This window comes from Apaloderma vittatum, unplaced genomic scaffold (genome assembly GCF_000703405.1).
Source record: "Apaloderma vittatum isolate BGI_N311 unplaced genomic scaffold, ASM70340v1 scaffold6728, whole genome shotgun sequence".
NCBI lineage: Eukaryota > Metazoa > Chordata > Aves > Trogoniformes > Trogonidae > Apaloderma > Apaloderma vittatum.
The window spans coordinates 1-11,851 of NW_009728943.1; the positions used below are offsets into that span (position 1 = coordinate 1).

At 40.6% G+C, this 11,851-nt stretch overlaps 1 protein-coding gene across 1 annotated transcript in view; it reads left to right on the plus strand.

Moving 5' to 3' along the window:
- Positions 1 to 6,583: 6,583 nt before the first annotated feature.
- EIF2AK3 (eukaryotic translation initiation factor 2-alpha kinase 3) overlaps positions 6,584 to 11,851 on the plus strand; it is a gene marked incomplete at its 5' end in the record, with an annotated part of 35,678 nt that continues 30,410 nt past the window's right edge. Inside the window, one exon of the mRNA XM_009874254.1 lies at positions 6,584 to 6,713. Within this exon, the coding sequence (XP_009872556.1) occupies positions 6,584 to 6,713 (130 nt within the window). The remainder of the gene's footprint in view (positions 6,714 to 11,851) is intronic.

Genomic DNA, 11,851 nt, shown 5'->3' on the forward strand with positions numbered 1-11,851 from the left:
AGGGTGCGCTGGGACCTCGCTTGTTCCTTTCTGTGGTTGTTGGAGGGGAGAAAGGCTGCCTCAGTTCTTCGCCAGATAAGCTGCGGGATGTCACACCGTGTGACATCTGGCCACTCTGCTCACCCTGTTTTAACACCAAGTCTCGATCCCTTCCTTGACGTGTTGCCCTTCTCCTGCGGGAAGGAGACCCAAAATCGTTGCATCTGTGGTCTAAACTCTCTCCGACACCTGCCACTCGTGGTTGTTGAGAGCAGCATATCCCTTTTTGTCATCTTTTTTCTCTTTTTTTTAAAAAGAGAATGCGGTTTTCTTGTTTGCTTAATTGACTCGTTAAACACAGACACTGGTGTGTGCTTGAAGGGAAGCTAAACATGCAGGACAAATTGCTGAACAAGTTTCAGAATCTAACAAGGGGAGATAAAATACTTAATAACTGCATGTGGCAAGAAGCTCTGGCAGAAGGGAAGATTTTGATGAATGACTCAAGTGCGGAAATGTTACTGAGCTGTTTCCAGTCTGTTTCTGAATTGGCTGAGAAAGATGAGGTGATAAAGCCACAGCCACAGTTTAGAGGAAGAAGAGCATGACTAAATGCCTACTATATTTGAGGACCTGTTCTAAAAATGAAAAGTCCAAAGCTGTTTATTAGTACACCCAGGCATTCACATAGAGCAAGAAACTGGCTGATAACTTGGTATCCTGTTTTCTCTGAGGAAAATCTGTTCACCTGTTAGCAATGAGATCCTTCTTTTGTGTATCGGTCGTTAAAATCCTACCTAGGTTATTACTCTCTTTAATGGGATGTTAATTTATCTGGCCTTGAAAATATTTTAAAATTAATTTTCTGTTTGACTACTGGAGTAGCTGAGTAAAATGCATTTAAAAATGTTCAATTAAGTAATTTAAGCCTGAGATTAAATGTAGCTGTCCTCTAATTGATTAGTGTTTAGAAATAGATTTGCTGTCATCAAATAAAAATAGAATGACTGCCTGGCCAAAGTATTTGCCTGCGTTTATTTTTTTTTTTTTCATCTATATGTGTTAGATCTTTACTCACCTCAGGTGATTGTTCTTTTGCAATGAAGTATCTATGTAGTATAACAGGTCAGTGTAATTTCAAACAAACAAACAAATGAAACCCAAACCCCAGCTGCTTTTGCGGTAGACAGATGAATGTAATCATCTTGGTTTTGAGGATTTATTTTTTTTTTCTAGAAGAAAATGTGGTGGTTACTGAATTATCATGCTCTTTACATACAAACATGCAGGTTTTGAAATTGGAATAGCTGTTTCACGAACAGCTGTATTTACAAGGTCCCGAATGGCCTTTGAGGGTTGAGGGTATGAGAGTTGTTTTGTGTTGTTGTTTTTCTTAAAACTGAAAAGTAGGAATAGTTGTAAATGTCATACCAAAATAACGTGTTGCTTTGTTTTTCTAACTAGAACAACTTATTTGAATAAATACAAAGCTTTTGCGCAGTGAAAGGATGTAGGTGAGCTAAATAAGTGTTCCTCCTCTGTCCTCTTTCTATCTTCCTTTGCAATCTTAGCCCTTCTCTTCTTGGGTAAAGCAAGTCTTCTGTAAAGTAGAACAGAGGTGTGGTCAGACCACCTGATCTCAAAAGCTGGGCTGTGTTTATGATGGGATATAAACATGGTTTTAAGGCCCAGGACTGGCCTTTCATCAGTGCCCTTGGAAGTAGATGTTTTGCAGAGTTTCAAGGGTGAACATTCAAACTGCACTTCAATAACAAGCTCATGTCTGTGAGCAAAAGCGGATGGGAAATGGTAAGAAAACATTTCCCTTTAACCACAGAGCTTGTTTGGAGATAGTCAGAGTAGGGGAAACTGTGTCCAGATGTATTTTCATATTGACAAAGTGCAAATAAAATGTGACTGTATAGTATGAGCTTAGTCTCTGCCAGCTGCTGTGATTATAGATACTGGCCCCTTGCTTTGGTCCTTCTGCTGGCCATCTCTAAGGGCCCAGAAGGGCTTTTCTTCTCCATCACCTGGTTCATGACCTGTTCTGGAGCAGCAGCTAGAGGCAAGGTGAAGTACATACAAGTGTCTTCATCGTTCTACTGATGTTCATTTTTCAGGAACCAGTTGATGGATCCTGGAGTTTAAGTAACCGCCTGGCTTGGAGTGAATTCTTTCTGTATTTTTTTTTTGTGGTGTTATTTATTCTGGTTCAGGTTTGTGGAGACTATATTGCAATTCTGGTTTTGTGTTGTGGGTTGTTTTTTTTTTTCCTCTATCATCTGTGTGGTGTGATTCCCTCCCAAGTACAGTCTGTGATTTACTTTCAACAAATGCCTTGCCACTTCAGGAATCTGCAGACTTGATCCTCTTTGTCTCTGTCCTCATCTCTTCCTTGGTGTTATAGTTGTGTCTTGGCCTTTTTACCTTTCACCTTACCTTGGGTAATGTTCTGTGTTTTGTGGGGGATGATATGCAGAATTGAGGTCCAGTTTGATAGTTTTGTTTGAAAAATGTTTGTGTTGGTGAAAGCTGACTTCTCTGGTCAAGAAATCTTTTAAGGTTTATCCCACTCAGGCGGTGGTGTTGATAAAGCCAGTGGTTAGCTGTGGTTTTGCAGAGAATAACAGAGTTTATCAAGCTTAACCAAAAGAGAAGCTAATGTGGGAGTGCCTTTTCCATCCAGTTGTTGATTAGATGTCCCAAAGATGCCTCCAGGATATCGCTATTTCAGTTTGATGTAATGGAATTGCAGGTGCAGTCCTAACCTCTCCAGCCGGCAAAGGCTGGCAAAGAAAAGACTAAAAGGAGTGCTCTTTGGTCTTGAATCATGGTCATATTCTGCTGGCGTCTGTAAGAATTTGCTGTAAGAATTGGGTATAATACGCTACAGTCGACCTGGAGTAGCACTGTGGGGTGATGAAAAGCAAGTTGCCTGCATGTCTTGGAGCTCTGAAAGTTTTGCCTAAATTGCTTTTATCAGAATGTGTTAATCTAGTGCTTGATTAGACTACCTGAAAGGTGGGAAGATCTTGTCACCACTTCATACTCTTGGTACACAGAAATGCGGGCAGTGGAATCTCACAGAGAAAGGGGGAAATTTGGAAAAAAAGGAAAATCTGATAGTGAGAAAGTATAATGCTGGCATGATTCTAGGGCATGTGTAGACAAATTGCAGATCTTAAACAAATTAGAGTTCAGGTGAGAGGATTTTAACTCACTGGAGTCAGTCAAAGATGAAGAGAACAAGTATTGAGATTTTAATGTATAGAAAAAGAGAGTGAATAACAAAGGATCTTATTGCCAGAGTAAGGATTTTTAGCATTTTTTTTCTGACGTGCAGGATTGTTGTTGAAGAGCAAGATGAAGATCACAGAATCATAGAATGGCCTAGGCTGGAAGGGACCTTAGAGATCATCTAGTCCAACCTCCCTGTCACAGGCAGGGACGCCTCTCAGCTAGATCAGGCTACTCAAGGCTCTGTCCCACCTGGCCTTGAACACCTCCAGGGAGGGGGCAGCCACAACCTCTCTGGGCAATTTATTCCAAAGTCTTGCCGCCCTCGTACTGAAGAATTTCTTCCTAAGGTCCAGTCTAAACCTATTCTCCTTCAACTTAAACCCATTTCCCCTGGTCCTATTGCTGGACACTCTTGTAAAAAGTCCCTCCCCAGCCTTCTTGTAGGTTCCCTTCAGGTACTGAAAGGCAGCTATTAGGTCCCCCTGCAGTCTTCTCTTCTCTAGACTGAACAATCCCAGCTCCCGCAGCCTGTCCTCGTAGCAGAGCTGCTCTAGCCCCTGGATCATCCTTGTGGCCTCCTCTTAACAGGCTCCAACAGATCCACGTCCCTCTTATGGTGGGGGCACCAGAACTGGACTCAGTATTTGAGGTGGCGTCTCACAAGAGCAGAGTAAAGGGAGAGAATCCCCTCTCTTGACCTGCTGATCACACTTCTCTTGATACATCCCAGGATGCGGTTGGCCTGGGCTGTGTGAGCGCACTGCCGGCTCATGTTGAGCTTCTCATCTATCAACACCCCCAAATCCTTCTCTTCAGGGCTACTCTCAACCCACTCTGTGCCCAGTTTGTATTTGTGCCTGGGATTAGCCCGGCCCAGGTGAAGGACCTTGCACTTTGAAGATGGGACCATTTAGTTCAGTATAAGTCACTCATTGAAAAAGCAGAGAGAAATGAATGTTTTTATTGCCCCTAGTTCCAGTTCTAAAGGCAGCCACGTGCAAGACTTGGGTATGGCTGAGCTGGTCCTGTTCTGATTTCTCATCGCAGTGTTTGCTCTGTAGGTGGAGTTGGTGAAACAAAGTCTTTTATAAAGCTGGTGGTCAAGGGAGACTAATAAAGAGCACCCTTGCACCTAAGAAAAATGAAGATTTTTAGGGTAGGCGGAAGCAATTGGTTAAACCAGTTCCTCAAAGTGTGTGCTATCTCTCTGTCTTAATCAGCTAAAGAGAAAACGTTATGTGTGGTTACACCACGACTGGGGTGTCTGGAGGTCGTGGTGCAGGTACAGATTCCAAAACTGCTCTCTGGGGTGGTGGTGGCGAGCCTTAAACAACGAGACAACTCTTGGGGAAGGTTGGGGTTTGCATCTGGTGGGGAGAGATAATATGTAAAGGAAAGATACACAGGCATGAAACATTTGTTACTTGAGGGAGAAATCGAGCAGGAAGAATAAGATAAAGGAAAACAATGGGAATAGATGGGAAGGAAACATTTCGCAGTGTGATTGTTTTTTAGGATTTTTTTTTTTCATATTCTCAATGTTATTGCCAAAATTTCCTCTGTTCTCGCTGCATTTCTACCTTTTTTATAACAGTTATCAGCTGGATCAACATAAAATTTAAACAGACCCCCTTGAAACAGTATTTTTATGCAATGCTAGATGGCTTTGGAGAAGTTGTTTCACCTTAAAGCAGAGAGATTCTGTTAAATGTGTGTCCAGGGCATTTAGTGTGTGAGGACTTGTTTACAGTGCTTGAGAAGAGAAAATCTCCTGCAACCTGGTTTATTATTAACCTGGCCCTGGTTTTTGTACAGTTGGAATAATTGTATGTACTCAGCTTATAAAGCATTATGTGTTCTGCTGTTCAAATATTTGCACAATTGATATTTTTCTAACAGTTTCTTAAACTAAGCTCGTCGAGGAATGTGGCGCTTGGCCACTTTCAGAAGTAGGAGCTGCTACATTATTTTTGGTACAGGTTAATGATGTATTGAATGCTCTAGTTATTAACAGTGTGATGCTGTAGTACAGTATAAGATCCTATAAAATTTGTAGGTTAATTTTACACTTTGTACATGATTTTTGTTATGGGTGATGTACTAAGTTGCTGTCTGAATATGTTTTTAAGACTGCAAATTTAGGTTTTTTCCCTCTTGAAAGAAAAACGACAGCTCTCATCATTTCCTCTCTCCACTTCAGCTTACCACAATGCTAACTTTGGACAAGTGAATATATTTGGCTTCAGCTCTGCACAATAATTTAGTTTCCCTTATTGTTTAATATAATGGTTCATACACACGTCTGTGTGTGCATTACCTCCACCTCCTTTCATCCCCACACGAGAACAGTTAATCTACACATCATTATTTGCACAGTCCCTTATTCTCATTGAAACCAATGCCTGTAAAGGTCCTTCTGGGTCACGAGAGCCACCCTGCTCGGTGCAGGAGGTCTGTAAAGTGATCATGCTCTACTCCCACAGCCTTTGAAGGTTGGTGATCCTGCTGCAAGCCAAAACTGCCAACACATCCCAGCTTTTTCAGGTCAGAGTGAAAGAATCTTCAAGGGAAAAAAGGGGAAAAAAAAAAAGGGCCCTTCAAAAATGCCTTGTCAGTGTTTTGCCTGTGATGTGTTGTTTAGTTTGGGGGTTTGTTTATTTGGCTTGTTGTTTTTATTTTTGTTTTTTTTTTTAAAATACTTGAATTCCAGCCCAACCAGAAATGTTTATTCTAATTTTACTGCTGTGTGAGAAGTAAGATTTACTGAAATTTATGAGCGTCAGGCACTATAGAAAGCACCGGATAGTCTGCCATAAGTACCTTTTGCCTTAGGCGAGACTGATTTTACTCCAAGACTTGTCAAATATCCACGATTTCGATGTTTCATCTAGAGGCATCGAAAACTTAGTTGTGATGTAGATCTTCTTACTAATTTGCTAGGTTAGTAGTTTCAGCTTGAGGTTGTTTTGAAAGGACATACTAAAAATCAGTGGGAAAGGGGCTGGAAAAAATAGGATCTATGCCGTTCGCCTAAATATCTCAAAAGAAGATGATCTCACTCAGTGCTGTAGTGGTAGCACCCGCATGTGGGAGCTAAAAACTCTACTATTTCCCCCTGAAACTGAACTTTGAAAGTGTCTTAGAGCATGTAAATTAGCTCATGACATCCACCCAGAGACTTCAACTTTTCTTCTCTCTCATGATTGGTTCAGGTGGAGCTACCAAGTTAAATTGCTGATTTGCAGAATATGCAGACTTAACTCCAGAGCTGGAGTTGCGCTCCTTTAAATACAGATAAATACAGCTGACAGATAAGCTCCCTGTGGCTGTAGTTTTGACTGTGAATGCTTCCAACTTGCAGATCTCTAGTGATTATCAGCACTTTGGACGGACGAATTGCCGCGCTGGATCCGGAAAACAGTGGCAGAAAACAGTGGGATCTGGATGTGGGATCAGGTTCTCTTGTGTCATCAAGTCTTAGTAAACCCGAGGTAAGGCTTAATCTCTTTCCTGACTAAATCTTTAAACCAGAATTTTCTCTGATAAAATAAGTGCAACTTCCTTGTATGGTAGATGTTAAATGATGCAGCAAACCTAGTACGGATGAAGTTTGTTAGCTGTTCTCAAACTTTTTTTTTGGAGTGCTTACATCATCTTGCCATTTCAAACTGGAGTGTGTCAGCATTTTAGTCTTGCAGATGTGTCTGTGATATAACTATCAATGCGGATGACGTAACTGAGTTTGGGAATTGTATGTAACTCCTGATTGAGAGCAAGTTACTTGTAATTTGAAGCAAATAAAAGGATGACCTGGCAATACATAGCAGGTGATATTTTGGCAAGTATTGTTGCTTATTTGTTTTTTTTCCACCTCAAGGAAAGCAAAAGTCCTTGTGACTTAATAAATAAAAGATTGTGGGGTTTTTTGCACTAGATAATCAAGCTGCCTATGAAATAGAATGTGTTAGCAATGAAATAGTGCTGAAGGTCACCCTGAAGCACTGAGTGGTAAAGGGTTGCATCGCTTCTTGCTGATGAACTGTAAGAAGGAAATCTAGAATTAAGTTTCTTGATAGGTGCTATTTCCACCATTGGTTTGAATAAACTTAGGCTAGAAATTAGAAGGAAGTTCCTAGCTTTCTTTTATTTATTTATTTTATTTTTTGTCCTGCACTGAAGAAGTGAGATCCATGCGTCATTCCCTCCTACAATTAGGGAGAATAAACATGCGAAGAGGTAATTTGTGGTGATGACAAAGTGCATGGTCCTTCACTGTCATGACTGGTTGGATTTGATGACCAGCCCTGTACTGGGCTTTTACATGCTGAGCATCGGAGAGCCAAAGTTGAATTCAGGGCTGTTCCGACTGCGTGAGCTTCTTGCTTGTGGTTCCTCGTGGCTCTCTGTTTACATGACCTCTGTTTTGGTGGAAAGAAATCCAAGGAAAGATTTGGTCTGTTGCTGTGGTAGTGCCAGTGAGGAGAGAGAGTGATGAGTATCTCGGATTGCAAAAGTAATGGGAATGTTAACTCACGTTCCTTTGTTTCTGAGAGAGAATTTTATTTACACATGCGACTTTTTGAGACTTGCTCAGGTGTATTTTTATGTTGAAGAAAAGACGCACTAGAAAAGAACTTTTCTCCCCCCTCCCCTGATGTGTTCTAGAGCAGAATTTGAAAGAACACACAAAAAAATGTAAAGAAAACCATGAAGAGTGCTGTGGAGAAGGAGGTGTCAGTTATAAACTGTGGTCCTTCACAGATATTTTCAATACTACATACTTAAAATATTGGTCTGTTATCTCTGCTGCAAATAGTTTCTGATCACCACAGTGAGAATCAAACCACTGATTTTAAAGCACATATTTGAAATCTGTGCAAATACAAACTTTATTTTTTGCTTCAAATTAAGACATGAGCCCAGGTTTTTAAAGATTTTGAGAATGCAAGCGTTTAGTATATAGAAGTGGTTTTGCAAATCTAGATTTTGTCACTTGACGGGTCTCTCCAAAGTTTTGAGCTTGTTCCAGTGTGGTATGACTGTGCAAACTAAAGGTTGGTGCTTAGACTGCAAAAATTGTAGTCTGTCCATGCAGTATGTCATTCCCTTTGTGCCTACAAATTAGTTGGTTGTAGGAGTCATAAAAACACACTTTTAAAGAGCATTTTTGATGCATATAGAAGTTGTCAGGTGAGCTCTCAAATTGTGTAATTTCTACAACTGTGACCAAAGACACTGATGATTTTATTTTGGGAGTTCAGATGCAGAGTCTGTGAGATAACTGATTTTGGAAGTAAAACTGCTTTTAGAGGCTGTTAAGCGTTCGAAATATGGACCTTTTTAGACTTCCCATCATATAAACAAATCCTGTTAAGATAGGAATTAACAAGAAATAAAAGTGATAAATCCTCCAAATAAGCTACACTTTAAATGTTTAAATATTTAAGTTAAATGTTTAAATTTCTAATCCGCTGTCAATGTCAGCTGAAAGAGTTTGTACAGTGAATCTAGACACTACTTGAGTGATTAATAGGCCTCATGAAAATTGTTGGGACAATTATGTTTTGGGTCAAAATATTAAATTCCTTAAAATCTTGGAGTCTGTCATTTCCCCACTCGGCAGTATTTGCGCTCTGAATTTTGGCACGCGGCGCGTTGTACTCTCTCAGACTAACTATTGAGACTTTCTTCCTCTTCCAACATTTTTGAGGTGAAAAAGGTCTCTCTGCTTGCAACCGCAATATTTTCATCATAAAACAGTATCATTATGTAAGCTCTTACCTGCTGTTTCTTGCAATGTAGGTGAGAAACTCTTTTTGTGTTACACTTGTAGTGTTAAAGATTTGCGTGGTTTGAGAGTGAGGAAGGTGTGTGCTGCTGTGTCTTAAATGTTTTGAAGTTAGTTTTTTTTACACTCCCTTGGTCCTGGTGTGAAAGCATCAGTTTAATTTTCAAGTCCCTTTTAAGAAAAGACATTAGATCTTCAAATTTTCAGTGTTTAATAGAACTGTAGTTACTTCCACTGCCGAACTGTAAAGTGTCAACTTGGCTGTCTGGAGCTCGTGTATTAATTAGGAAAGTGAGGTGGTAAGATTTCAAATGTTCCAGCAGCTCTGTCAAACACTTCAGATCTCGAAACTACCGCTTAAGACACTGACAAGTGAGATGTTCATCATTTGTCATGTGAACTGATCGATTAGAAAGGAAAGGCTGCTGAACTGCTAATTGTATGTCTGGGCAATGAAAACGGTGAAATGCGTTCTTTGGTTCCAAGCTCCAACATAAACAATCATGGTCAGGGTGCCAGTGCTGGAAGGGTTATGATTCTGCATCTCAATCTTGTGCGTAAGAATTAAAAAACTTCGTTTTCATGTCCATTGCTGTGTGTTTACAACTCCTGAGATTTCTTTTTACTTGCACATCGATGCTGTTTGCTGAAGTTCAGGGTAAAGCAATTGCATCTTACCTTTTCTGAAAGGGAGCTTACTTTTAATGAAAGCAGTTCAATTTACTCTTCAAAATATCACTTTGTAATGAGTACATTGTCTGTATTTAAACAGAAGAGAATACGTTTGGAAGAATCAGCCTGTTAAAATAATGGTGCTTAATTCTAGTGAGAAGAGAGACCTGTCAAGCAGTGCCAACTTCAGCGTGTCATCGTGAGCCCGCTGTCGTTTACAAATGAGGGTGACGCGTCCTCTTACCTGCGTAGCTTCATGCTTAATGGACTTCTGTCTCTTTATGAGGAGAAATGAAAGTGTGAACTTGCCTGTGTATTAAAATGGCTGGCTAGCATGGCTAGTGGGACGGGGAGAGCTGGGGAAGAGACAAAGGAGCTAAAAAAGCCTCTTAAGGGCTGGATAAATGATGGAGATACTCCCGTGAAAAAACTGGTAGCTGATATTTGGTGAGAAAGGGGACACTTGATGGTGACAACATGAGAATAACAGCTTGAAAATAACTTTCCCGACAGTGCCACAACTTTCCTTTGCACTGTCAGGGAGCTCAGGCTGACGGGGCAGCTCCAGTCATAGGTTCAGTGCTTTGGGCAGAGGCTGCACTGGGATGTACTCAGTAATATCAAGTAACTGCATTGGCTCACGGTTTGGCTGTGACAGACTAATCCCTGAGTAAGCATCTTATTTCCTTATTTGGGAGGTTGAGGATCACGGGACAAAATGAGTTTCAGCCCACAAGGCTCACATTTATAACAGTCGTAGTAAACATACCACTGTATACTGGAAAAATGAAATAATTGGGTTATGCCATGGCACAAAATCCATCAGCATCCTTCTCCCTCTAAAGATTCTCAGTATCTTCAAATTGCATTTTATATATATATATATATATGAAATTCTTGCAATTTTTTTCATTGTGATAGCCACATCAAATAAACCTTTCTACAAACTTAGACATCGGTGGGATCCTAGTTTGGACATGAGGGGCATGTTTTTGTGGAATAGCACAGTATTGTATTTTTTTCCTCCAGAGCAACGTGGACATGCAAAGAAGTTTTTATGCTGAAGTCAGCTGAAAACTAATTGCATTGTAGGCAAAGTGAACCCAGGGATATCTTTAGCAGGTTGTTCCTTTTTTGCCCTTTGGAGAGGACAGACTGATGCTTAGAGCAGCGAGTTGGAAACAGATTTTGAAATCTCCAGAGCTCCACTAGTGACAGCATGAATGGGGTTTGGGGTTTTTTTCCCCTTTATCAACATTGTAAACACTTCCACGTTCTAAGTGCTTTGGTTCCCCAAAAGAAATATTAAGCTCTGCTGCGAAGTGTTCAGGCACCCAGGAATCCCTTTAAGGTACTGACTGCACCTTCCTGCACGTTGGGTAAGGCAACCTCTGTACCCAGTCAAATCAGAGAGGAGCCAAGAGCTGTCCTGGGTTGCTTTGGTATTGTGGGAAGAAATTCAGAAACTCCCATCTTTTGGCCTCTTACACTTTGGTGCAGAAGAAATTGCAAAACCCACACTGAAGCAGGTCAGGGCAAGACAAGAGATCAAAACGCCCTCTGAGGGGCTTGAATTGGGATTTCTGGATTCTTTTATGTGCCCTCCCGGAGGTCATGAGAGAGTAAATGATTTAACCGTCTCTTTGAAAGAGAAACCTTGTGACCCGAGTCTTCTGGAAGTCAGACCCAACACTTAAGGCAACCCCCCTCCAGCAGCTTTTTATCAGCCTGAATGAAAATTAGTTTTTTGTTTGGTCCATGGCTTTCTACTTTAGTTGTTTTTCAGTTAAGTCACTGCCTGTAAATACCATCCAATGAAATGCTGAGATATGTTTGTTTTGAGCTTGGGTTGGGCATGCTTAAAACTGTCAGTCAGGCTTGTATGAGTATCTTCACTTAAAAAAGGTTATTTTAAGAGCTGTTGAATGCAGTGCAGAATATTACAAATGTCTATTAAACCTGTATAAATCTTTTCTGACTCAGCTAACAGTTGCTGGACAAAACAGAAAAAGACATTCATTTCAAACTACACAAAAAAAAATTACTTTCGCCATGGATTCTACTGGAAAATGAGTGGCTCTGGCTAGCTCACTAGTGTTAATCTCTACTTTTAATGTGTTTGTGCATCTTGAAACACCTGGCATGGGAGACATCAGCAACATCATTCCT